General features: G+C 39.4%; 3 protein-coding genes across 11 annotated transcripts; 1 reads left to right on the top strand and 2 right to left on the bottom strand.

Moving 5' to 3' along the window:
• Nucleotides 1–88: 88 nt before the first annotated feature.
• On the bottom strand, nt 89–5,787 carry asb12a (ankyrin repeat and SOCS box-containing 12a). 2 transcript variants are annotated; one of them, XM_010738730.3, is made up of 4 exons: nt 5,690–5,787; nt 3,409–3,732; nt 2,451–2,979; nt 89–2,336 (listed from the first exon to the last, which is right to left on the bottom strand). In XM_010738730.3, the coding sequence occupies exons 2-4, from the start codon at nt 3,691–3,693 to the stop codon at nt 2,191–2,193; spliced, it is 960 nt and encodes a 319-aa protein (XP_010737032.1). In that variant the 5' UTR covers nt 3,694–3,732; nt 5,690–5,787; the 3' UTR covers nt 89–2,190. The 2 variants fall into 2 exon arrangements, with proteins under 2 accessions (XP_010737032.1, XP_019129535.1); XM_019273990.2 differs by lacking the exon at nt 5,690–5,787 and adding an exon at nt 4,055–4,247.
• On the top strand, nt 5,677–27,416 carry LOC104925168 (moesin-like). 8 transcript variants are annotated; one of them, XM_019273982.2, is made up of 19 exons: nt 5,677–5,791; nt 6,004–6,271; nt 6,364–6,524; nt 16,529–16,609; nt 18,134–18,236; nt 18,908–18,955; nt 19,149–19,232; nt 19,311–19,406; nt 19,597–19,719; nt 20,203–20,354; nt 20,450–20,533; nt 20,619–20,765; nt 21,737–21,833; nt 22,954–23,117; nt 23,246–23,376; nt 23,530–23,690; nt 24,147–24,239; nt 24,943–25,176; nt 26,236–27,416. In XM_019273982.2, exons 5-19 carry the CDS (start codon nt 18,153–18,155, stop codon nt 26,398–26,400), a joined length of 1,863 nt encoding a protein of 620 aa, XP_019129527.1. In that variant the 5' UTR covers nt 5,677–5,791; nt 6,004–6,271; nt 6,364–6,524; nt 16,529–16,609; nt 18,134–18,152; the 3' UTR covers nt 26,401–27,416. The 8 variants fall into 8 exon arrangements, with proteins under 8 accessions (XP_019129527.1, XP_027139842.1, XP_027139820.1 ...); XM_027284041.1 differs by lacking the exon at nt 16,529–16,609 and having other exon boundaries at nt 25,018–25,176; XM_027284019.1 differs by lacking the exon at nt 16,529–16,609.
• Nucleotides 7,484–14,367, bottom strand: zc4h2 (zinc finger, C4H2 domain containing). Its single transcript, XM_027284072.1, has 5 exons — nt 14,180–14,367; nt 13,539–13,710; nt 13,157–13,329; nt 8,412–8,574; nt 7,484–8,235 (listed from the first exon to the last, which is right to left on the bottom strand). Exons 1-5 carry the CDS (start codon nt 14,230–14,232, stop codon nt 8,122–8,124), a joined length of 675 nt encoding a protein of 224 aa, XP_027139873.1. The 5' UTR covers nt 14,233–14,367; the 3' UTR covers nt 7,484–8,121.
• Nucleotides 27,417–27,810: the final 394 nt, after the last annotated feature.

Below are 27,810 nucleotides of genomic sequence, written 5' to 3'. Positions count from 1 at the left end.
AAAAATTACTTAAAATCTTGATTTCTTTTCTTTGACTCCACCCAACACTGTCATGGTCCAAATTGCTGGTTATTTTGTTTTTGTTATGTTTTGTTTTTTTGGAATACCATCAACCGCTGAGGCAAAACGGGTATAATTTTTCTATGACAACAGTGAACCAAATAGGAGTTAGCACTGATCATGGGTGTTTGTGTATAGATTTGTAGTCAAGCAGAAGAGCTGAATAAATGCGAAACCTCTCGGGATGAGCTAAAAATAAACATAATCCTGAAGACGCACACACACACACATACACGCATACACACACACAAAACACACGTAGTACTTCATTGCAATTCATATCATGCTCTTGTTTCTACTTAAGAAATGATTCTTTGAAGTACAATGACTTGACAGTACAAATTAATTCCTCACTTGTATTTATTGAATGCAGTATTGAATAGTACCATTTTTGGCCACATTGTTTAAAGGATGTATATATTGGTTTTATTTTCTTATATAATTATCATCCTGACCTTGTACTGAGAGCTGAGAGGACAGCCTTCTTTGAAGATTTCTGTTGTTATTTTTATTTTAATTTTATTTTTTCTCTTTCCGGTCACAAAACCACGACAGTCAAGTTAGCAGACTGCCGATCAGATGCATCAGAGGTTACTTAGATTTATGTCGTTTCTTTTAGTCCAGGGTGTACACGAGCGGCTAACCGCGCTCACTCACATTTAACATAGCAACATCTTCAGTAGGAACTCCTTGCGGTTGGTTATGCAGTCCTGTATTGTTTCAGAATAGTCAGGGTACAACAGAGTCTTCAATGAGCCATATGTTGATGTGGTGTTCAATGACTACAAGGTTAAGAGAAGACTGATATCCCACTTTTTGGAATCTACTCATTGTATATTACCATCTAGTTTGAGGTCTGGATTTTTGCCTATCACAGAAGATTTTAACTCACACTATCCATATCCTTTGTCACCATATGCAAACATTTGTCATTTTCTTTCTTGCTGGCCTTTTGAGTTTGATTATTTGTTGTAGAAATGAAAAACCTGAAAAATAATGCCTATTCAATCCAGAAACTGTGAATGGGAGAGTGGAGATGTCAACTGTATGTACATTATATGTTTTGATGTAATCAGAAGCACTGGGAATATGTTGTACTTTGCTGTAAAAATAAATCCATATCTGATATAGCTGTACTTTTGTTGAAAATAAAACCTCTACAGAACCTGCGTGTTTGAGGCGTTAATGTGTGAGTAAGGGCATTGTGCTGGGGGTTTCCTGTCGTCTGACATCATTTCCTGTTTGTAGGCCCCATTCCAACAAACTGACTCATTAATTCCTGTTTACAGAAAAAAAAAAAAAGGTTTAAGGGTGTACAGCACAAACTTGAGACGCTAACATCATCGGGATTGGTGTCACAGTCACAAAAGAACATTTTAAACAAACATCAAACCACAATTTGTGGCCTGCAAACAACTATGCAGCAATCAATAAGTAATGAGACTCATGTAAATTTATTCTCCCAGCTGGCCATGATGCAGTGACAGCAGATCACTCCGCTTCCGAATGTTTTGAAGATCCAAGACTGTTTTTCAAGCAAGATCTAAGACATCCTGGCGCGTTGCAGACACTGTCACTGCGTTCTCCAGTTATGTCTGGATGTCTACATAATTGAAGAGAGGCTATATATTTGGTTGTGTAATGTCACCTGTGGGATATGACAGCTAAATGTAATGCAAAGATGTATTAACAGATACTCAAATTTGCCAGTGAGAAGCATTCAGAGCTGAATGATAGCAACAAGCAGTATTACTGTGGTCTCTAGTGGTCAACCATGGTGTTACATCTCCCAAGGGCAGGGTAGATTTTCCAACATGGAGCCCATCAAGGATGATCATCTTTCTCTTTTGACAAAGACACTTCGGTGAGATAAATATGTTTTGAACTTAAAATATGTCAGTCACAAACCTTAATCTTGATGAATAAATAATATAAACAAGAATTTACAGCACTGGGACAGCATAGTGATCTCCAAAGGAACCTGAGAAACGTATCACACATGGTGGTTGGCTGTATGAGTGTCCGTTGTCTTGTCCTACATCTAACAAATCAATAATACAGTCATGAGTATACAGCAAAGAGGTTATAAAAAAAGTCCACTGGCCATTTATTCTGGTGCTAACTTGAACTTCACATGAGTTCAGAGGTGCTGTGCTTCAGGTAGTTCCTCAGGATAAGAGGAATGTCCAAACTGTCAATGGCCGCGTCATTATTGGCAAGGGTGAGGTATCTTCGAATTGCTAGCCGAGTCTGCGACATCAGTGTTTTGGGACAAACTAGAGGAGAAACAAGCAAGTAAATGTGGATCAACATGAGCATTTTGAGACATTCACATGCTTCAGAGATTGCTGAACCATCCAACAACTGTAATACTATAATCAGTGTCTCACCTCTCTCTTTGAGCAGCAGAACCAGAGCTTCATTCTGCTTCGTGGTCTTGTCAATGATCAGTGTAGGAAGATACACATCTGCCCCAAAGTCTATGAGAAGTTGGATGTACTCCACCCCACAGCCATAACGGAGACACACTTCCAGAACTGTCTTTGGCTGCTTGATCCGGGCCAGCATCTTCTCATCTGTGCAGTTGTAGTTTGGGTTGGCTCCATGGAGGAGGAGCAGTTTAAAGCAGTCCAAGTGTCCATAAACAGCTGAGATGTACAGGGGCCCTCTGCAAGTTGTGGCATTGGAGGCCCACTCGGGGACTTTGGGTCTGACATCCACTTCGGCTCCGAACCTCAGCAGTTCTCGGAGTACGTCTAAATCGCCCTCTCGTGCGGCAGTCAGCACCGGGGAGCAATTGTTGTACTGACTGCCATTAGGATCGGCTCCAGCCTTCAGCAGGGCAACTACGCAGTCCAGATGTTTTCCACTGACGGCGGTGAAAAGGGGTGTCTGGGCTTTTACATCCAGGCTGTCAATCTGCAGTCAAACACCAACATGTTGTAAAAGAAAGAAAGACATTCATGACTTATTGTGATTTGGTGAAACAAGAACTTGAGTGAACTTTTAAAGAGCACTCATTTATTTACCTCATGAAAGTCTAATCCTCACTCTCCTTTAGGCTATGTTCCAGTCTCCACTAGCTCCTGGGGGAAATATCTTTCTAGCATATAAATGTTCCACTATTCTCTTAACTAGTTGCTAACATTGTCTGCAGTTACATCATGTACAGTGGATTTATCATGCTGCCTGCTGCCTCTGGAAGCAACATTGATTACAGCAGATGGCCAGAACCAGAGTTTGAAGGACAGAAAACCAAAACATAGACCTAGAAGATGCTAAAATGTTCACCCCATCCACACTCCTTTTCTGAAAGCTGTACAACAAAATGCTCTCTCTGAATCTCACCTCTGCGCCATGCTCCAACAACAACTCCAAGCACCTCAGGTGTCCTAGAGCGGCAGCAGTGCGCAAGGGGGTGACTGGAACCCCCCACCCGCTTCGAGCATTGATAGACCTCCTGAAACTCTCCTGAGACAGAAGCTCGGTGAGCAGAGTCACGTTGTCACTGCTTACAGCATTGTTCAAGGCCTGACACTGCTCGTTGTCCTCATCCTCCTCCTTAGGCTGCAGCAGGGAGAAGATCTTAGAAATGTCCATCAAACTCATGTTGACAGTTTGGCCCAGAATCATAATGTAACCTCAGGCTGATGCAAGTCGAAGCTCCTCCATCTGCAGTGGCAAGAAAGGGAGCGAAAGATGACAATACACACAAACACATACACGGCTGACATGTTCATGTCATATTGTTTTTTTGTTTGTTTTTATGTTTTTTTGGCATGACACGTCTTACCATGACCATGCAGTTTGTTTACATGACATAACTACTGTATGTAAGACAAATCATCATATAGACAGAGCAGATATAAGACATAATAAAGGATATTTTAATACAGGACATAATAAATAAATATTTTCCCCTTGAAAGTCGACTTGAAACAAAGTTACTTGGTTTGTGTCAGCAAACTGGAACTTAGTGTAACAGGACACTTACCTCTTTTAGTTACTTGCTGATGACATTAGAAGAAGAAGAAGAAGTGGAAGATAAACACTTTCAAAACTCCATAACAATAAGTCACGTGTAGAAAGAAGAAAAGTAAAGTCCTCCAGGGAGTATGTGATGCATACACAGAAGCTGTGAGTTGTGAAACATGCAGTATGGTTTGTGTGTTTGTGTGTGTGTGTGTGTGTGTGTGTGCGTGCTAACTGACAGGAGGGGGGGGGGTCAAAGCCCCTTTCTCGGGGGGTGGGTGCTAATTTTAGGCCACAGATGGGCCTGGCTAAACTTCCATTCTTGGAGAGTCCTGGCTCAGGTTTATAATTAGAGAGGTGATACAAGTGTGACACTCAGCCGGTGATTGGTGAGTTTGACTGTCTACAACAAAAATGAAATGGAGACGTCTGTGTCTCCATGGCACATGGTGAAGCATGTATAAATCTCCACTTTTTGTGTCAGGTTGCCACACTGGTAGTAAAACACACACAAAAAACACACACAACTGAATTGTTGCCAGTGTGATCATAAAGCAAAAATAATCAGAGGAGGACAGTCAGTCTGCTGCATGTGGCCTGATATCACCCTGTTTCCCTGATTCACACCAAAGAAGCCATTTTAGTATGTGTCAGCTGCATGACTGTCAGAAGCTTTAGAGGAGCAGCCAGTCAGCTGTTCCTCTGCCAAACCCACCCATGTCTTCATACTGCCCCGTGTTAAACAGGAAGGCCAGACACACCACATTCTTTCAGCAGATGGCACACGAGTCCAGATTCCTGGCATCGTACAAATTCACGAGGAAGCTTTATTTATTCATTTGAGCACACAAACATGGAGAAATTACATGTGTATTGTTAAGATAGCACACAAACATGGAGAAATTACATGTGTATTGTTAAGATTTGTGTTGAATATTAAACTTCTCGCATCAAACGGTGTTAAAATAAGATAATGACAAAAGACATTACAAAAAGAATAAACGAAGCGCTGTATTGTTAACGTGCTTTACATTTAAATTGCAGTAATTATTAGGCCTACAGATTAAATGCAATAAACCGAAACTGCATCTTTTACATTTTCTAAAACAATAAATCTACTAAATCTGATCACAGCTCTTTTATTTGATATTTCTGGATACAGCGCTCAATGTGAAATGTATCACAAACAAAGCAAACAGAATTCAATGTACTGATGCTGCATTGATATATGAAAAATACATGTTCTGTTGCCAGGTGCATAGCTTTACATTCCCTATTATTGTTCAAAATGAGGAACTGTTGAGCCTCTACCATTTTTCTGTTGTCTAAATGTTTCAAAATGTTAAGTCAAGTAAACTTTATTGTCAACACTGCCATTTGTTACAGGACATACAGAAAACAGAAAGTGTGTTTCCCTCATATACATATGCAAAACAAGCAATAAACATGAAACATGATGAAAACATATACAAGTGTAAAGAAACATGGAAATACAGCAAATATAAAAACAAATGGCATTCAGCAATATAAACAGCAGCTGGTTTGTATTATTAGTATTATTTTACTCTTATACATCCCTGTAAATCACCTGCATTACATGTGATAAACTAAAAAAACAAATGATTTATTGCATCAACATTGAATTATAAATACGTACGTGTGCTGCCCCCTTGCCTGTCGTGCCGCCGTCGACCGCGAGATGGCGGTAGTGACGCGCCGGCGGCAGGACGCGGCTCCGTGAGCGAACACTAAAAGAAGAGTGAGTAAACAACACATGTTTTCTGTAGTGTCATATTTGTTTTTGTTTTTATTTATTTTCAAACTGTCTAATTTCACTAATAAACCATAAGGTGCTGCAGCTGAGGTCGTCTGAGGTTGTTCACCCTCCCCCATAAACAGTTAAATATGCATGTCACGTCGCTAGGCATAATTTATGAGGGTGAAACTGAAAACGGCGGTGTGTTTTTACAGCATGGAGGAGGAGGAAACACAAATAAAGTTCTGCAGGACGATGATTTGTCTGCTCCGGAGTAAACAGCAGCAGCACCTGGAGTCTACAGAGGAGGAGAGGAGGAGGAGACACGGAGGGAGGGAGAGGAGCGAGTGTGAAGACAGGGACCAGTTTGCAGAGCAAACCTCGCCCAGTGTCATAATACATCAAAGTCCTCAAGTCCAGCCTGTCCCGACACAACTCATTTCAACGCTGAGACTTAAAAGTTTAGAGGAGAAGATGAGACGGGTCAGGAAACACACGTGATTGATTCATTTCTTTGTCATCCTTGAATGGCTCCGTTTCTTATTTTCCATTCATGTTTATCTCTCCTGCTGCAGGCTGCTGCTGCTGCAGAGGTGGAGCTCCATGACCCCGCTGTGTGCAGTGTGTGTGAGCAGGAACAAGCCTCACTGGCCTTGAAAACTTTTATCAGGAGGAAGAAGACACAACTGCAGGTCCAGACACTGAAAAGGCAGACTAAACACACTTGAAGCATGGAGTAAGTCACTTTAAAAAAGGGGGCAGATGAGCCCCGGACACACTGATCACATTGATTACATATTTCTTTCTTAGATATATACTTTATTCATCCCACCACGGGGGAAATTTACTTGTTACAGCAGCAGAGGAAAGTGTAGCATACACTACAGAATTAGAAAAAAGTAGAAAAGGCCAAAAAAAACACAATAAACAGACAGAAATATCTATAACCTACACAATAAACACAATAAACAGACAGAAATATCTATAACCTACACAATAAACACAATAAATAGACAAAAATATCTATAACCTACACAATAAACACAATAAACAGACAGAAATATCTATAACCTATACAATAAACAGACAGAAATATCTATAACCTACACAATACACACAATAAACAGACAGAAATATCTATAACATACACAAAAAACAGACAGAAATATCTATAACCTACACAATAAACATAAAAAACAATCAACCTTCATACTGAGGATTCTTGTTATAGGAGTGTGCAACACCTTCCACAGCCCATCTATGCCCCTCACTGGATTTGGGAGGAACTACTTGGCAGGACATATGCGGGTCACAGCAACCTGGGGTTGCCTTAGCAACTACTAAGGAACGTGGAGTTGCCCTGGCAACAGATGAAATGAGGGGTTACCCTGACAAAAACGCCACAGGAACTCATTTAGCAAGCCCTCGCTGTCCTTTTTTTTTTTTCTTCCCCCAGACAGATAGCTGCAGACATGATGGGCACAGTATTAATACGCTGAATGGGACAATGTTGTGGCGGGGAGTCAAAACATATTTCCTGCCTCTTTTATTTTGACACACGCTATTTGCTCAATAAACAGTCATCTATATGCGGAGCGGTGGTGGTGTACCCGGTCACCCTGCTCAGCTACAAACTGTTGATGTTCACAAATCAGCCTTTGTTTTGAGTGTAAAGAAAAGACACGGCAGGCGAGGTTATTACAAAAAACAGCCATTTATTTTCTTATCACTGTATTAAAGTTTTAACACACAACACCATTCAGAGCAAATTGAGTCTGGCCTCCTTTTTTTTTTTTTGCTCCAGTTTGTGGTCACTTGAACACTGTAAACATTAAAAACAACATTGTGTTTAATTTAACTTTGCAATTAAACCTTTTAGATTTTTTATACTGGCACAGAAAATACACAATAGACAGCCATGGAAGCATGCATGCATTGCACAAAAAACAAACAAAAAATGTAGAAAGTACAGTACAATATCTAAGGCAATAAACGATGGACAAAACTATTTGGACATTTTTTCCTTTTTGTATTATTGCAGTTACATGGTTAGGGGCTAGTAAACCTACTTCAGAAGTCATACAGTTACATATAAACACATCCACTGATTAAAAACAAACAACAGAATGACATTACCAGATTCTCCATCAATTGTTGACAGTTTATGAAAAGATACTAAGACAGTTTGTTAAAGCGGGGACCGGGGAAATTGTCCTGAATCACAAATCTTGTTATTTCAGCCATATCATTTGATGTTCACAGCTGATTCCAGATCAGTGTTATTGGACCAGGTCCCGTTAAAACCCCACTGACGCTTAAAGGTGGAGTAGGATTTACTCGTCTGGCTTCCTCTTGGGCTTCTTCGGGTTGCGGGAGCGACTCTTGGCCTTGCACAGTGGGCAGATGGGAGCATTACGATGAATCTGCTGATGGCAGGACAAGCAAGCCTGGAGAGAGAGTGTGGGAGAAATTTAGAGAAATGTTGTTGTAGAGACTCAACTTTTATTTATTCAACTTTAGGGTGCAATAATTCCATTTCTGTCACTTTCTACTAATAGAGCCTCCTAAATCTTAAACACAGGACCTTTCAGACCTTCCACACCCTGACTTGTAGGAGCAATACCTTCATCGGTGGCGGCTGCTGTCTGAAGGTGGCCGTCTGGCGTGCATCTTGCTTCCTGGACACCTGAAGCTGCTGTGCTGCCGCCGCAGCGGCAGCGAGGGACTCTGGGATGGCGGGCTCATGCGGCTCCTTCTGCCACTCGGCTTTTTGCTTCTCAAAGTAACTGTTGAAAGGGAAGAAAGAAGAAAAACCTGGCTAGCTGTGGCGATTCTCATTCAGAGCTCATGAATCATATCATAGTTAAGATTATCCCATGTGCCCTGTGTAGTCAGAGGCGAGGAGCGGCAAAACCGGATACAAAAAGGAGACTTATATTGAACATGGCATTCAAAGCTCACACACTTTTTTTTTTATGTACAACTCTGAGTAAAAGTACAGTCATTGTGATGGTGTTTGTCTGCATCCATGTAAGTGTGTGTGTGTGGCCAGGGGAGGGCTGGGAAAGAAATTCGGCCTTGGACTTTATGCCTGACTGGCTCAGTTTCCAAAAAAAAAAAGAAGTGATATCCAGTTTCTTAACGCTCTCTGGTTCCTCTCAAAATAGGTTCGTCATAGTGCAAAACATTCACAGAATATATTTAAATCGGTCATATTTTCTATGAACAAAAACTCAAATATTTTACAGTTAATGCAGCTTTATACGACGTAGATTTGACATCATTCCTGTCTATATTTTATTTACATATGTTGCCATTGAGGTGAGGAGTGCTTCTTTTTTATGGTGATAAATCATCAGAGTATCTTTACATGTGCCTAACACCCTGCAGGCATGTGAGGTGTGATTTAATTTAACAAGGTTGCTCCATCACACCTTGTCGAGACTATTACAGTGGACCACTATCACCGTTAGGTAAAATTACTCCTGAATTAATTTGCTGGCAACAAGATGTGCAAATGATAGTTTTAACATCTCCCCAGACGTCATTGTGAACCTCTCTCTGTGATGAGTCCCGCTTGCACAACAACAGCGATAAGCCTCGGATTTCAAAGTATCTCATAAAAGTCGGGGAACCTTAAAGGAGCTCACCACCAAGGAGGAAAAGAGCGACGACTACCATCTGGCCACAAATGAACTCATCATCCGAGCCTGTGCACAGTACGCAGCCAAACCGAGAAGCAAAGCCCGCTGACAATGCGTACAGGGTAGGAGTAGCCCCGGCACAGTTTCTCATGACTGAAGCTTCTTTGTTCGTGAAGAAAATTTCAACTTGTAAGGCCAAAAAATAACCCAAACCGACCAAAGTGAAAAAACACAGCGCATTTTAAAATCCTCTGTGTTCTCGTAAATTATCAGAATTTTCTAAAAGTGAGCAAATCTCGACAGCTCTAACTATGACTAATGGAGCGGGATCAGCAACTGGCAGAATTATTACTGCAGAACTGGATCTACAGTTTGGGGCTTTGTAATGGAAGAAAAGAATATATATATCAAAGTTATTTTCTACAACTGTTCTAACATACACCTGAAAAAATGCGTGTGCTCCATGACCCCATAAAACACCTCTCACCATAAAGGCACCATAAATAAACATTTACTAAAAAAAAAGTGGCGTGCTGTTCTGTATCTGGAGCTCAAAAAGAGCTAGCACTGCACTCCTACTACCCCATGTTATTTACTACCCAACAAAATGATCTTAGATGATGCAATGAAAATGCAGGATTGGTCTGATGCTAAGAGTGACCTCAGTTCTAGCACCATCACCTCACATTTGCACCACAGTAAACCGTATATCATTCACATTATCACCGATGGATGATAATCCACTTGTGATGGATGTCAGGCTGCAGTTTATGCAGCTGGGAGTCTACTTTGTCCCCCCTCCCTTTATGTGTCTGCAATGTTTTAAATAACAAGGACACTGAAGCTTGAAAACTGGATTTATCACTCACTGACAACTTTGCCAGTTTCTGAAGCCAGAGAATGTGAGTAAATCAAGGGGAAATTTAGCTGGACCTGATTTTCTGGCAGACAAACAGATCTGTCCCTTAAGAGAACACCTATCAGCAACGCCTTTGAAATTATGACCACGACACGTTAAAGAAATTAGCCAGTGAGACTATTAAACATGTTGTGTATCAAAAAGGAATAATACTAGAAGGGTCAGTTCGCAATCACAAAATCATATACTCGTAGCATCTATTCATGCAGATATTGTGGCGTTGATTTAAAGTCAGGAAAGTTAACACATATCTGCTGTCGAGACTTGTTGTTGCTACCTGAATTCAGTGTAAGTAAATGGAATTATGTCCGTGTTGAGAGTATCAAAATTGGCATTTTATGAACATATTTTTCCGCAGTGTCCCGCTTACTTTGGATAATTCAAAGATCGCACAGTCAAAAAATCCCATCGTAAATTTAAAAGCCTGCTGCGTATTCCGTAAAGAGCAATAAAATGTTGAAAAATCAAACAAATTATTCAGGTTTTTCAGACCTCGATGGCTATGAGATCATTAACTGTCTCACATTTTCAATCCCGCAGTGTCTTAATAATAAGCTCCGCTATGTTGCGTACACGCCCCAGATTAAAAAACAAAACAAAAAAACCACAGTGACAAAGGAATCCGCCCTTGACATTTGGGAAATCTGATCTAAAGCCTATTCATCGGTCAGTGCACCCGTCCTCAGGATGTGCAACCGAGAGCTACCTTTAAAGACGTCAGTCACACTACTAAACCGGCCAATGAAATGTCTCACTGCAATGCTGCATTACTCAGATCAGTTTGAACCCGAAAGCTCTCTGCTGAAGTACATCAGGCAGGAAACCGGGCGCGTTCTGCTTGTGCTCTACAACTACAATTGCTGGTTTCACTACTTGTTTGTAAATGCTTATGTTGATGATTCAGTTCTTTTTTTTTGCTGTATATAATATCTTAGACTTTGATAAACCTTCAACCTGAACCTCAGGAAATACAAGTTCAAATTTATAGAAGTAAATATATAAATATATCGACAGTTTAGATAGATAGTTAGTTAGTTTTACTTCACTGTATAATTTAGTCTGGACTAATTGGCCTGCCTCTCAAAGCCTTGTCTACTCAGGTAACAGCCCAAACATTCAACCTTCTTAGATTTCTTAGATTTCCTGTCCTACTTTCTTTTACAGAAAGTCCCGGTCCGGTTTCTCTCTTTCTGTGAAGTGATTTATCCCAAATATCATAAAAGTGTTTCCCAGACATCAACATCAACTAAAGCCATTAGGATATTTAAATTTATGCAGACTGTAACACCTGAGAAGAGAAAAAAAAGAAACAGATCTGCATGATTCATAAACTGTAGGCACATTTCATAACTGCCTTTCATTGCTCATCATCTTGACAGATAATGACAAATTACCAACAAGTTTACAGTTTGGATTAAGTTGTTGCTTAATCGTTCTGGCGCACTGACGTGATCTAACAATAACCGCTGCTGAATTGCTGTTGAAGGCTGATGCTGCTAATCCCACTTGGTTGCGGTTCAGCAATTTACACGGCGGTCCAAATATCCCTATTAATAGACTGAAGCAGTCAGTCAAGTCTTCGAAGGAGGCCTCTCTTATGATCTGACAAAAAATTCCCTACATGCTGTGAATGGACTGATTTACTTGAAGTCGCTGGTGACGCGCGGTGTACTAGTACTAGAAGGCTTCATTCATGGAGCTTTTTTATTTTATTTATTAACTTAATTTATGTGTGTGTCCGGCTAAAAAATGAACAGAATGTGCCGCGGCATTATGTGATGCACACTGAAAGGTCATTTTTTGTTGCTGCAGTCACTCGGTAAACACTCTACTCAAAATGTACTTTGACAGTGACCTCCTGTATTTTTTTCCACTTCATTTCTGTTCTCCGTCCTTTACCCTCGTGAATTATGTGTTTTTGTGAGTTTCATAACGTTTCATATAAAAAAAAAAAAATTCTAGGGATGCACCGAAATGAAAATTTTCGCCCGAAACCGAATAAGAATTAAATGGTTGGCTGAATACCGGAACTGAATATGAAATGCGGTTGTTACATTTTTCACTATTTTTTTTACTATTGCATAAATAGCCTAGAATAAATTTGTTTTTTCAAAGAAAGTAAATGTTTATTTAATATCCTTCAAATATTCCAGTAGAATTTCCAGTTAGTATAATTATTATTTCATTCATTTTTCTTTTTTTTCATGAACTTTTTGGTTTTTTCAAACAGGTCGGCCACGGATGGAGTTGCGGTGGCCGCCTCTTTCTCGTATTCCTCATAAATAGGAGGATGCTTGGCTTTCAAATGGCTTATTAATCCAGACGTGCTAACGTTTGAGGAACCCCCTCTAGAAACGTTGGTGTCGCCTTCATTGCCAACCGCAATCCTTTTCTCGCTCTCAGAGATTTTAAAGTACTTCCAAACTGCCGACATTTTCGACAGAATCCGTCAGGTCCAGTATTGTCAAGTCTTGCGATATAGACATAACAACTGACATAATAAAAACAAATCTAAATAAGGTTAATGGGAAGTGGGTCGTCTGCCAATGGGAGAGAGACGTGTGTTTTAAATTTTTTTTGGGATCGTACAGATAGAAAGACAAAGACGGTGATTATTTCGCTCTTTGGCCGAATACTGTCGGTTGCCGAATATTCGGTGCATCCCTACTATTTTCTACAGTATGTGTCTAAAAATAGTTTTTTTTGTGCAGCTAAAGATGATATAAAACAAATGTCGTAAGCATAATGTACACTACACCTCGCATGATTCTCTGTGTGTGTGTGTTAACGTGTGTGTATACTGACTCCAGAGAGAGCTTCTCCTCTTCTTCGTTCAGGTTGGGGAGTCTGTGTAGACCCAACGTCATCCTGAGGGCATCGACGTGTTCCTTCAGAGGTTTGTACTCGTCGTGCAAGCGGCGAGTCGTTTCTAGCAGCTTATTCAGGTCGTTCTCCGACTGCTTGATGGTGCTCTCCATCTGAGGAGGGGACAGGACAGGGTATTTTCAGCATCTGTATATATGAAGACACATCTGTCGTGCATGGTCATTTTTCATCTTTTATACTCAAAACACTGAAGTTGTGCGTTCGCTAGATGTTGTTCTCGGTGCATTTGTACTCATCCGAAAGCAGAACTGAGATCTCGCGCTTCCTCTTTCGAGGAAACCTCGCGCTCGCGCTCGCTCACCACATTGATATCGGCGTGGATGAGCCGCAGCTCCTCCACGTGTGCCATCTTCTCCTGCAGGAGCAGGTCCATCTCCTGCTTGTACTCCTTCAGATGCTTCTCCTCGGACTCCAGAGCCTCGAACTCAACCTTGAGGCGAGACTTGATCTTCTGCATCTGGACGGTCTTGTTCCTGCAGATGAAAGACAGGCAGATGTCACTCACAGATGCACAGATGCACAGATTTCCTCCCTCACAAAAGCTCTACCTGCTGCAGGATTAATGTATTAAACTCATGAGTTAATGTGCATCTGTTACAAAGTTATCAATCGTGGCTGTGTAAAGAAGATTTCAGAAAACACTTGGTGTGTTTACTGAGCTAATGCTAGCCCACCCACACACACACACACACACAATAATTAGCGACGCACATCTGGCATTTTTCTTGCTACACATCTGGGAACGTGGAGGCACGTACGAGCCAAATATATGCAGAGCTTAATCCGTGTCTGGTGTCTTGTTCGTCGACCTTTACCAGCTCAAACCCTGTTTTTGTTTTTTTTAAAAAGCAGCTAATATTAGCCAGCTCAGTAACAAAAGCCGAGCAGAGGGGTCGTTGTTCTTGGCTCGGCTAACGTTAGCACGGCCCGTTCGTCTCTTACCGTATCTCCAAGATGTTTTCCAGTTTGCACATGATCTCTTGTTCGTCCGACATGGTGTTTTTGTTTTTTAAAAGTCTCAGGTTACTTGTTACTAGAGGCCCACGGTGTCTCTCTCTCTCTCTCTCTGCTTGTTGATCAAAACACAATAGCCGGCTGTGAGCGCGCACACGAGCACGAGCACGAGCACGCGCCCGCAGCGTAAAAAACTACGTGTGAGGAGCACGAGCCCTCCGACACCCACACACACACACACATACACACACAGACACACACAGACACAGACACACACACACACTCAAAGTCTCCACCAAACATCAGTGAAGCAATATTAAAGGTCCGATGGGTCAATATTTAAAGGGGGGGACACAGCAAGCATAAAAAACAAACATGTTTTTATTTTGTGTGGCCTGGTCATAAATGAGGAGACCGAAACACAATGAGAATATTTATGTGGGTGCTTTAGAGACTGCAATCATTGGAGAGCAGTGTCAGCAGTTTTGAGGATTTAACTTAATATAACAAGAATAACAATTTCTTTCAGCCTAAAGGCAAGGCTTATTTGTATAGCACAATTCGTACACAAGGCAATACATAGTGCTTTACAGAGGCAAGGAAAAACATTGGACATTAAGACAAGCAATAGAAATAGAAATATTTTTTAAAAAAAAACAATGTATTCAAAATATTTTACAAATTCAAATACCCCTAGTTCCACATGTGTTTATATTTGGTCTGTATCCAGATAAGTTTAAAAAGCATCAACGAATATTTGTAGATTTAAGTGCGCTAATGGCAAAGAGAGTAATAGCCCTCTCTTGGAAAAACATCAGTAGCCCAAGTGTGAAGAGGTGGTTGTCTGAACTGTCTTCAACTCTCCCTTTAGAGAAAATTACACATACAATAAGACACCAACAACATAATTTCCACCAGATCTGGGACCCCTTTATCAGCTATGTACCGAGGACTGATTTGTCTCATCTGGGGACATGTAAATAGAAGTGCTTTGCAGTACTTAATATCACAGAACTATGTTTGTTTTAATATTATTATTTTTTTTCCATATATATATATTATATAAGGAACCCGCTTACCTGATACCCAACCAAGAATCTGAAAACTTGTAAAGACCGGGGGTAGGGAGTTGACATGTTTGTTCGAGGCATGTATTTGTATTTCTTGTATTTCTTTGTTTATACTGTGAAAACAAAAAACAATTTTGGCAAAAGAAAAATAAATAAATAAAATGAAAATAAAAATAAAAAAGAGAAAAGAAAATGTAATTTAAAAAAATAAAACCAATAATTAATAAATGTCATTTAAAATCATTAAAACAGCAAATTTGAAAACAATTTAAAACATTAAACGAATCACAGGATTATGATTAAAAATTCTTTAGAAGAGCTCAGCCATAAGCACATGAAAAGAGAAAAGTTTTTAACCTGGATTTAAAAGTGCAAAGAGTTGGGACTGATTTCAAGTGCTCTGTAACATTCATCAAAGGAAAAACCTCAAACCTTCTCAGGTCTAACCTTAGACAACTAAACGTCCAAAAGACAACTGGACATCTGCCCTAGTGAACATCCCAAAAAGACAACAGTAGTGGCTTTTTCTGAATAAAGAAAAGAAAAAAATACATTTGTTAAGCCACAGTGCTAGAGGAAACAAACATGGGAATCATAAAAGTCTGTACCAGATCTTCCACAGAAGAAAGAAATATTTCCCTGGATAAGTAAAATCTTTGATCTGCTAGCAGCTCTAGAGGAAAAGTCAAGGAAACACCAAAGTCATTAGTATTCACCTGCTGGTGACCATGGATGTCTGTACCACATTTACGTGACAAACAATAATTATCAAGACTTCTCTAAAAAAAAAAATGACCAGGCCACATAAATATCTCATTTAACACTCTTTACAGTCTAACATTTTCCCAGAAAATACTTCATGAATCTGAGCACATGAGCACACATTGGCGTTAAGTCTTAAACTCACATTTACTCCAGTAAATGCGACAGAGCAGCTGTTCAAACAGCAACAGAGCAGCTGTTCAAAAGCATCCTCCTGTAAAACAGTATTTAAACACAATGGATGCTGAAATCTTTTGCATTGTGTCATTTCTTTAGCATAACCTGTGACATGTTTCACAAATTGCAAATGGGGAACATGACCTGACTCCAGCTTGAAAAAAAAAGTTTCAGTCAAAAAAATCTTTTTTGTTTTAAAGGGTCAGTGTGTAAGGATAAGGGCCTTTATTTTCAGAATAAGGCAGACATAGAATATAATGTTAATACGTATATTTTTATGCCTGTATTTTTATTTTTATTACTTTACTTTTTTCCTTTATATCTACAGTGGGAACTGGTCCTCTTCCATGAAGTCTGCCATGAAGAAACACAAATTATCTGTTGTTTCTCCTTTACACTAGAGAGTGAGGTGAGGAGATTGCAATGCAGCGATTACACCACTAGATGAAACTAAATTCTCTACACTGGACCTTTAATCCATCCTATGTTTTCATTAGTGCATATTACTCTGAAAATAAGAATCGTTGTGTTTTTGTTACCTTAGAATGAGACTATCCAGAAAAGACAAATCAAAGCATGACTGTAGATAGGACCTTTTATTATGTTTATGTTTTTGTTTTTTTGTTGTTGTTTTTTTTGCGGGTTTTATGTCCACAACAGTTTCTCCTTTATATTTGGAACGGGAGAGTAGTCTTCAATTGTTTGCAATCTGGAATTTCAATATTGCAGTAGATGCCACTAAACCCTAAATCCTATACAGACCTTTAAATGCAATATTAAAGAAGGGAGCAGGTAAAGAGCAACTGAAAAAATGTCACAGTCATATCAAAGGGTCAGTTTCACTCATTAAACTATCAGGGCTGTAGAAAGTGGTTACAATTTTATTACATTTTATTGTTGTAGTTTGAGGTGGAGCTAATTCAACCTTTTTTTTTTTCGACTTTATTGTCAAAGTAAAAGTACTAAGACAACAAAATGCAGTTAAGCATCTAACCAGAAGTGCAAAAGCAGTAAAGTGCACAGTAATGTACATATAAAGAGGGGTATATAAATAAGATTGCAGATTAATATGAATATGTCATAAAGTATATACATATATTTACAGTGATTATGAAGTGCGGGTGTAAATACAAGTTATTAAATTGGTCGACAATATATGGAGACAGCTGGATGTGAATATATAATATAGACGTGAATGTGCAGTATAGATGGTAGCATAGAATACACTATATATAAACAGTATGTATATACCAGTATAAATAAGTAGTTTAATGTATTTTATTACAGCTTATATCCAAAACATTAGTCTAAAAAGTTACTACTGTTTAAAATAAACACAGTGCAGTAAAAGTGCAATGTTTATATCTAAAATACAGTGAAGTAGTAGAAATGTCAAATAAAAATACTACTACAAATAATTTATTAACTGCCTATGTAGACCCTGAACTGAACAGTTATGAAGTAGTCTACAAAATATACCTATTCAAGCATTTCTCTCACAAGGATTTAGCTGGCTGCGGCCTTGTTAGCCACTACATGCTATTCACAACAGCCTGCAAACCAAACACGCAACACCAACCCCCAAATCACGGTATGCCATAACAACCTATACTTAAAAAAATAACTGGAAGGATTATTAGATTAGCAGAATGCGCCAGTGCCTTCACTGCTACTGGTACATCATGTGCTGCTGAGGTACTGTTCATTCGTATTCATCTCTAAATGTTTTTGGGACACAAAGATCCAGTCTAGGACCCAGATGAATCATATGCAGTCATAACCTAATCAATTCAATTTAAAGGAAAACTCTTCACATGAGATGAAGGCTGCCTCTCTAAAAGTGCGTGGGCCACGCGCTGCCATTGGATTAAGCAGGAGAGACGTGCTTGGGAACAATACAATGGTCCATTCTCATTCAGTATAATCCTTGTAGGTATTGCAAGCAGTTTCATATGACTCCGCAGAGAAAAGGCTACTACAAGTACCTCTCTGAAGAAGTGTTTCGGCTACATATTAAGAAAATACAAATGTCAACTGTGAGTAAATACCTTTTCATTTTACGTTTATTTTCACTGTGTTTCAGTTTGAATTGCAACTGTAGTGATCTGACTGGAATCTGTGTGTCTGCTCTTTAAAGGCTACAAGAAGGAATTTGTCTGTAGCGAACTTAAGAATTTGTAGAGGAACATGAATGATGGTATGAATAGGAATTTAAGGAACATGAATGATGGTATTTCAATGGGCTAGACGCCAGATGTTTCTAATTTATTGCATCTATCTTCCTGGATTTACAGTATCCTGTGATTGTTAATATAAACCAAACAGTAGCAAAATTAGACTTCCTCTCCTTGTTTTCATAAATATTCACTGAAACAGTCTGTACAGCTTACAACTGTGATACATCATAATTGTTACTATTATTATCATTATAGGTAGCTTATGAAAGCCTGCCTTGTTTTATCAACCTCAGAAAGGTTTCTGGGGAATGGAGTAAACAGTTTTTCCTCTATGTTGTTTTTTTCTACTGTACAAGTCAATACCAATGGGTATGTGTAGTGTGGTGTGTGGTTTGATATTAATATACAAGATTAACACAAAATGGGTGTCATTGTTTTGACCCAGTCGTTAATGCTTATGCATCATTGAATGAACCCCATGTTCTCAGTTAAGTCTAAAATATACTGTGGGCTTCATTTTTTGATTGTAGTCCCCACCAACCTCTTGCGATTGGATGCTCCTGGTTGAACAGAAAAATGTAAGGAACACTCTTTTTGGTCATTTTGCTGTCAAAAAACCAACAAATTGTTTCAAAGAACAAACAAAATGGTTACAGCTCCTTATCACTCAGTTGTTGCATGTTCCGTATTTATGCTTCTCCAGTGACAGATAAATGGACAGCGGGGGATATTTTTCCTTCTGTATCTCAGTGTGAGTGTTTTCTTTGGCAGATAAATGTCCGAGTTACAACCATGGATGCGGAGCTGGAATTTGCCATACTACCCAGCACAACTGGCAAACAGCTTTTTGACCAGGTACACTGTGCTTTACGATCAAACAAGTGCTTTAACAAACAAGTGTGTGATCATCATGTCATTTATTGATATCCTCAGATAGTCAAGACAATTGGTCTGAGGGAAACCTGGTTCTTTGGCCTCCAGTACATGGACAGCAAAGGTTTCTCCACCTGGCTGAAACTCAACAAGAGGGTGAGGAGAATGTTTGTGTTGCGACTTTACTTCCCTTGATGATTTAACTTGACTCCCCTGACACGCTGGTTTTAAATAAAGGCGTCATTGTGGTTATGGTTTTGGTAGAGCTACTGTATCAACCCATCGAGAATAATTAGCACCATTTCCTTTATCTTGGCATCCCCCTGCTGTGGGGTGCCTATCCCAGGTGACAGCTCAAGATGTGAAGAGAGACAACCCTTTGTTGATTAAGTTCAGGGCGAAGTTTTACCCTGAGGATGTAGCCGAAGAACTGATCCAAGAAACAACACAACGCCTCTTCTTTCTGCAGGTTGGAGATAAGTACATGTGCAAGGACACTGACATTGTTAAAGGGACACCCCTCAAATATGGTGTATATGAATCACTAATCACTTTTAATCCATTTTTATGATTAAAACTGTTATTTGTATCCTATACAAAGTGGATATAGCAATGTAAATTATGCTGTCTTATGCGTGCAGTAGTGTGGTACCATGTAGATGCAATGATAAATATGAAATCTCAATCAAAACAAAATGCAGAGCCTGTCTTAATGACTAAAGGGAGTTCCACAATGACTCATGTAGATAACGCTCATGGGTTTTCCATAAGGGAATATATTCAGGCAAAAAAATTTATCCCGGTGCTCTAAATAAACACTGGAACACAAAGGGTTTCTCTTTGTGTGACTCATGAACACAATCATCATCACTGGTGATACCTTTACACAGACAACAACACAGGATTAGAGGTGTGTCAAAGCAGATCTTTCTGAGTTTTTTCTCTGTTTTAGGTCAAAGAGAGCATCCTAAATGATGACATATACTGTCCACCTGAGACTGCAGTGCTCTTGGCCTCATATGCAGTTCAGGTCAAACATGGGGACTACAGGAAAGACTATCACGTACCAGGATACCTCACAAGAGAGAAGCTGCTGCCACAGCGGTACTGAGAATATTAGTGTTAACCAAAGTTTAACATAATTCCAGTTTCAGTCACCTGAAATCTAATCAGTGTGTCCCCTTTCTTGATAAAACCAGGGTTTTGGAGCAACACAAGCTGAATAAGAATCAGTGGGAAGAAAGAATCCAGGTGTGGCATCAAGAGCACAAGGGAATGCTGAGGTACTGAATTCTTACTGCAAAAAGTCATTCATGTGGTTTCTGCAAACAGATGTGCTGTAGTTCATTAAATTTTTCAACACCACAGAGAAGATGCCATGGTGGAGTACTTGAAGATAGCCCAGGATCTGGAAATGTACGGAGTCAACTACTTTAACATCAAGAACAAGAAAGGATCAGAGCTGTGGCTGGGAGTGGACGCACTGGGTCTGAACATCTACGACAAAAAGGACAAGTAGGTTGTCTGTAGGGTTGACAGTGTTGTTGTTGTTGTTGGTTAGTTGGTCAACTACTTTGGTCCAGATTGAAACATTACAACAACTATGATGAATGATTGTCATTGCATTGTGTACAGACATTCATGTCCTCTGACTTTTCATCCACCATTACAGTGAGGTTGAGATTTTTTTTTCTTTTTCTAGAGAAGTCTTGATAATTATTGTTTGTCACGTAATGTGGTACAGATATCCATGGTCACCAGCAGATGAATACTAATGACTCTGGTGTTTCCTTGACTTTTCCTCTTGAGCCGCTAGCAGATCAAAGATTTTACTTATCCAGGGAAATATTTCTTTCTTCTGTGGAAGATCTGGTACAGACACTTATGATTTCCATGTTTGTTTCCTCTAGCACTACCATCAGGTTGATATTTTTGATTAACAGTCAGATGTGTTGACAACTACTGGAAACATTGCTATTATTCAATTTGGTTCAGACAATCATGTCCCCCCTCCGGATAAGTTTTATTGACTTTGGCAATCCCTTAAAGATACCCTCCAGACATGATTTAAACTCAGATTCAGTGTGAGAAATGTGAGAACCTTTCCCTCTTCAGCAGATGAATGTGAAAACAGCTTTCTGCACAGCGAAGATCAAACTTCCAAATCAGGGAAACATTAGCAATACACGTTTTTTTTTTAATGCAGGGAGACTTTAACCTTTGATTGAGTGCAACATAATATGGTCAACACAAAATAAAAATACCAGTTAATCAAATGGCATGCATGTTATCATACTATATTAAGTGGTGAGCATGTGCATTACCACTGTAAAAAAAAAAAAACAATTAGCATTCAGAGCTGCAAGCTTGGTTATAGATTCTTGTTTGCTTTTTCTTTGGGTTAAAACTGTGTTTCATATGTGTATGAAGAATTTGATCACCTTTGTTAATATAAATTACCATAATACCTTGCCAATATTTTACAGAATGACGCCAAAGATTGGCTTCCCCTGGAGTGAGATCAGAAATATTTCCTTCAATGACAAGAAGTTCCTCATCAAACCAATCGACAGGAAAGCTCCGGTATGCATAAAAATATTATTATTGGTCTAGTCCTTAAAAAGAAACATCTTAGATAATGTTTCTTTTTTTTGTTATTTTTTTTTGCAATTTTATGCCCCTACAGTTGACGTCTGTCCTGCAGCCTATTATTTCTCAAAGTTTTTGCCAGTGACTCGTAGCCCACTCTCCACTGCACCGGTTCTGGCACAACACGGAGCTCCACTCCCTGTCAGCATTCCCCCACTGGCTCCCCCTTTCCATGGGCCTAAAAAACCTCCTCATGATGGTCCAAAGCCTTTGCTGGCAGTGTAAATACCAACACTGCCTCAGAGCTTCCATTCTGGGCAGCAGGTTAATTTAGCAACAAGTAAAGCTTTATGTCCATCAGGATTCTGTATAAATCAAGGAGATTTGAGGCAGAGCGGCATGAAGAACATCAGAGAGAAAACCAGAGAACATTTTCTTTAAAAATATGATCCTCTTTCACCAAAATGAGTGAAATAGTTGGTGGTGTGTGATTTAACGCCGTAAAGTGTTTCACTTTTCTCCTGAACTGGGGAGTTACATACATGAACACACATATAGAGCACAGAGGTTTTAATTTATAAGAAAATTTGCTATTCAAATACCTAAATCAAACAAACTGGATGCCATTTTGTGCAGATGAACCATGGGTCCATTCTTGTAATGTTTGCGGATGGAGTTAAGTGGCTGCTCCGTCTTCAGAGTTTAGTGTTTAACACACAGTACTCATGATCCCAGTTTTTATGAAAACAGTTTCACAACTCCAAATACATTATAAACAGGAGGTGTGAGAGAATCCCACATCTTTGTTACTCATGAAATCACCAATTTTGCAAATGCATAAATTATAGCAAATAGTGTATTAAGAGCAGCTGCTACTTGAGCTCATTCACAAACATGATTTTAGCCTCATACTTCAGTTTGGCTTCTGACTGCATGCACAGATTTAAGGAAAGCATCCAAAGGCTTAGAAAAAAGTAATGAAATTCTCCCAAACAAAACTATCACATTAAATTATCGAAGCCCAGGCTTAACTGTAATGCAGATCTGAGATGCTAATGATGTCTCATAGATTAATCCCCAGGCAATCACTAAATTCTGATTTTGTGTGTTAAAGGACTTTGTATTTTATGTGCCTCGCCTTCGCATCAACAAACGTATCCTGGCCTTGTGTATGGGGAATCATGACCTGTACATGCGCAGACGTAAACCTGACACTATTGAGGTGCAGCAGATGAAGGCCCAAGCCAGGGAGGAGAAGAACAAGAGACAAAAGGAGAGGTAAGGAAAGAAGACATTATGAAGGCTTGTTTTGTTTTTTTTTACAGTTTACAATGTGTTCTCTCCGTTTCAAGAAAAAAAGGAGTGTATCTTTTTAGATGCGTATTTATGCACAATTCTCTTGTCAGGGCTCTGCTCGAAAGTGAGAAAAAAAAGCGAGAAAATGCTGAGAAGGAAACAGAGAAGATTGCTCGTGAGACCATGGAGCTGATGGAGAGATTGAGACAGATTGAAGAGCAGACAAAGAGAGCTCAAGATGGTGTGACAATTTTATAAATGCAAATGTTTCTTAACTTTAAGGTTTTTTTTTTGGGAGGGGGGTTTGGTTTAAGAACATAAAAAGAATGGCTTAGGTGTCTGAAGTATTTGTGATTTTAGGATCTATACAAAGCTTATTCGTTGTGTGCTTCAGAGCTGGAGGAGCAGACCCGCAGGGCTCTTGGGTTGGAGAAAGAGAGGAAAATTGCTCAGGAGGAGGCTGAGCGCCTAGACAAGGACCGCAGAGCTGCAGTGGAAGCTAAAGCAGCCCTGCTGCACCAATCCGAAACCCAGATCAAGAACCAGGAAAGCCTGGTACTCAACACACCTTCATGCACGGTTTAATTAACTGCAGATTAAATTGCACAGATTTAATTATAAAGTGAATTTTCTCCAAAACTATAAATTGAAAAAAACTTGCTGTCAGTCATCAGTCAGCAATTTTCTTTATTACTATTCTCAAGGACTCATTATGGCATATTTACATATATATTGATTAAGCACCTTTAAGATGAACCAGGCTGGTGAGGTATTGATGTCATTAAGTAATTCACGAATTCAGCCTGATAGTATATTTTAAATGATAAATATTTTAGCTGATTGAATACAAAAAGATAATTAACCTGAGCCGTGATGCTGTATATGAACAGACACACACACACGTACTCTCTAACACATGTGCCCCCGCAGACAGAGCACAACTTGACCTCAGATCAGGAGCACTTTTAACTTGCTTCTCATTTGTGTGCGCGCGTGTGTGTGTGTGTACAGGCCACTGAGCTGGCAGAGCTTACCTCTAAGATCTCCCAGCTGGAAGACGCCAAGAAGAAAAAGGACGAGGAGGCAAAGAAATGGCAGAAAAGGGTGAGAATTAATGAAAGAGGGTGCATAAGAGAGATAAAGGATGAATCAAACATGAGCAAAGAGCGATGTCTGACACTACTAAGTGTTAGATCTGGGTAAAAAAAAAAAAGAAGCAATGCATCAACCTCAGACAAGTATATCTCTGGACTTTCAAACTGTGAGTGCTTGAATCTTAAAGGTTTAACTGCATTGTCACATCTGGCAAATGTCAGCCACTTGAAGCCAAAATAAACCACTAAATGCAGGGTTAATGCATGATATGGACTTTTTGATAGCCTAAAGATGCAAAGATGGATGATTCATTATTATTCCATAGTTCTGATATAACTGATACAAAGAACATTTATGTTATATATATATATTTATTTATTTTCTCTGGTAAGGTACATCAAAAAACTTACTTTCAAAACATACTTTCATGGAACATGTAGCCTATCAAACATTGGGCATAAGAATTAATAAACTATTATTTAATGATTATAAACTCTAAATTCATTATGGGAATACTATATAATATACATTTCCCATTATAGAACAGAAAAAAACAAAGAACAATATTTGCGTATATTGGGTATTGGGTATTTTCAAAAGGTTAATCATTTTGTTAGAATAGGAGCCCCTTGTTTTCAGTTATTATTATTTCAAACAAATCTACTTCAATATCCAACCACAGCACTTCAGTGCAAGTTGTGTGTGTTGACAGGCGACGATTGTAGAAGCCGATTTGGAGCGAACCAAAGCGGAGCTGAAGACTAAACTCATGGGTGTCCACATCCAGGATTCAGTCAACTCTCATATGCATGAGCATGACGAGACAGATGAGAGCAGCGCTGAGGCAAGCGCTGAGTTGACCTCTCCGGGCATGGTACGAGATCGTAGTGAGGAGGAAAGGGTAACAGAAGCCCAGAAAAACCAGAGGCTGCAGAAAAACCTCAAGGTAGGTTTAAGTGAATAGATTCAGTTTTCCTATTTTACATATTTGCTGTTCTTTTTCTTGCCTTCAGGTCAGAAGTTCGTGTTCAGTTAGAGATTAACAGTCCAGAGGCTGTTGTGGAGCTTCTAAGAGTACAGATAAATGAATCAAAAATGTTTTGAATGCTTCAGCGTGTGGCTCTGTGGTAGTGTTGGTCTGTTGGTCAGACTGAGATGACTCAACAACTGTTGGATGGATTGCCAGGAAATCTTGCACAGACATTCACAGATCCCAGGTGATATATCATAATGACTTTAATGATTCACTGACTTTTCTTTTAGTGCCGCCAGCAGGTCAAAGTTTCCACCTTAAATTTGTGAAATAGTTTGACATCAATTCTGTGGATTGGTACCAAATTATGTACGGACATCCACAGTGCCCGAGTGATATATCATAATGACTTTGGTGATCCCCTGACTTCTCCTCGCATGCCACCATGTGGTTGATGTTTTTGGTTGTGAGTGAAATATCTTATTAGCTATTAGAGTGTTGAGTACACAGCAAGAGAATACAACAATATAACAAACCAAACAATACACAGCATAGTAAGTAAAAAATATAATTTATAGAATGTGTCTTAGCATTGCACAGGTCAGATTTCTGTTGCTGTTGTGTGGTTAAATTGTTTTGGTACATTTGTTGTCTTATTTGTGGACATGAGGTTTTGACTCTGCTCTAAAGATGACAGCTTAATGGCCAGCAAAATGCTGTTTCACTAAGAACTAAGTGCACTCCACATAATTAAACATCGCTGCCGGTACATTATAATTCTGATGGTTTCATTCAACTCGCAAATCTCCTCTAGGCCACCCAGGCTTATAACAGATGAAATAAGATTGGTCTCTATCTCACAACCAAAAACAAGATATGATGTTGCAGAGAGGACCCAACACAAAAAATGGACTTAATAACAATGGACAATAGAGTATCTTCAGATAGGGATTGAAGGGAGTACAGAGGTGAATAGTCTCCTAAAGAGTTTCAGGAAAGAAGATTTCATTCACTGTCTGTGTTCTCTTTCAGTTTCTGAGTACTGAGCTGGCTGGAGCTGTAGACGAGAGCAAAAAGACCCCCAATGACCTGATCCATGCGGAAAATGTGAGGGCGGGCCGTGACAAATACAAGACCCTACGTCAGATTCGTCAGGGCAACACCAAACAACGCATCGATGAATTTGAGTCCATGTGAGAGGGAGAGAGAGAAAGAGAGAGAAGATGCTGTCGTCTACTCTCTGAAGGCAAGATAAGGATAGACGATGCAATGGGACACAATGAAAGATTTTAGAAGCGTAGGTGCAGATTAGTGCGTAGGTAGAAAATTAACCTGACCTAACAAGATGAATATGATAGTAAATTATATTGTTACCGTGCCTTTTGATGGCTTTAATGTCCATGATTTTAATGCCAGTTTATCTGGAAACAAAAAAAATAACCAAAAAACACACATTCACATCCACTACAGTGTTGCAAACAGATGAGAAAAACATATTATCTGTGCTCTCAGTTATGAAATGTGTACACATTATTGCAGCCTCATGAGCATTGATTAATAAACACACTGACATCTGTTAAGAAAATGTTAAATCCCCTATTCTGTATCACTGAAATAAAAACACACAGAAGCACAGTCAGTGTGCTGCCTGTGCATCACCTCCCCTATAAGTGAGTAAGCATCACCTTCAACGTGCCTAATGAGGCAAACTGGTGCTCAGCATAAAGCCAGATGAGCTGCACTCAGAAATAAAAAAGGTAATTACCACCTACAAGTGATGTTCATCCATCCACTATAAATAAACAGAAATCTGAGAGGAAAAAAAAGACCCCAATGTACATAATCCCATCTCTGCACCTCTGACATGTTACTGTCTCCACTCCTGCAAGAAACAACCAGCACAGCTCAAATAAAACCGACAATAACATCCTTCTTTTTTTTTCATGGCATTACTCGATATTTGAAAGAAATAAAGTTAATCGGAATGTGATTGTTGTCCTGACATCCCCGCCCACACACATGGACATGAACATCCCTCCTAAAATATTTATAAAATATATATTTCCATCTTATAATAACACATCTGTTATCTTTACTATCTTTGAGGTTGTTGTTGAGATACGTGGCAGCGGTGTGTCAGGAAATAAAAATTACAGTATAGACTGATTTCATTATTTAATTCTTGGTTTGTCCTCGCGAGACCTCGCTTTAGTTTTTTTTTTTTTTTTTTTTTTTTTTTGTTTTTTCGGCCAAATAACGGGAGGCGGCGCTGGGATTGCAATCAGGTAATAAGTTACATTATGGGCTGATGTTGAGTGTGTCAGTGTGCCAGATTACAAAGTCCTCCTTTGTGGGTTTTTTTTTTAAAGTGAAGTCAAACGGCCTCTAGACAAAAAGCCTGACGCGTAAAGTAGAAAACGGTGATTACGTTACAAAAAGTTCGTCAGCGCGGAACAGATCAACGGGACGTCCCCTCCCGGTTTCAACCCACAACGACGACACCTCAGATTTTCTCATCTCCTGAGACGCATGACTGGAGTTTCTTAGGGTAGGCGTTTTCTCGCCTGGAAAGTGTTGTTTTATTTATTCTCCGCGCAACCAGCGCGC

This window comes from Larimichthys crocea, chromosome I (assembly GCF_000972845.2).
Source record: "Larimichthys crocea isolate SSNF chromosome I, L_crocea_2.0, whole genome shotgun sequence".
Classification (NCBI taxonomy): Eukaryota; Metazoa; Chordata; class Actinopteri; family Sciaenidae; genus Larimichthys; species Larimichthys crocea.
This window is presented reverse-complemented; position numbering and strand designations above follow the sequence as displayed.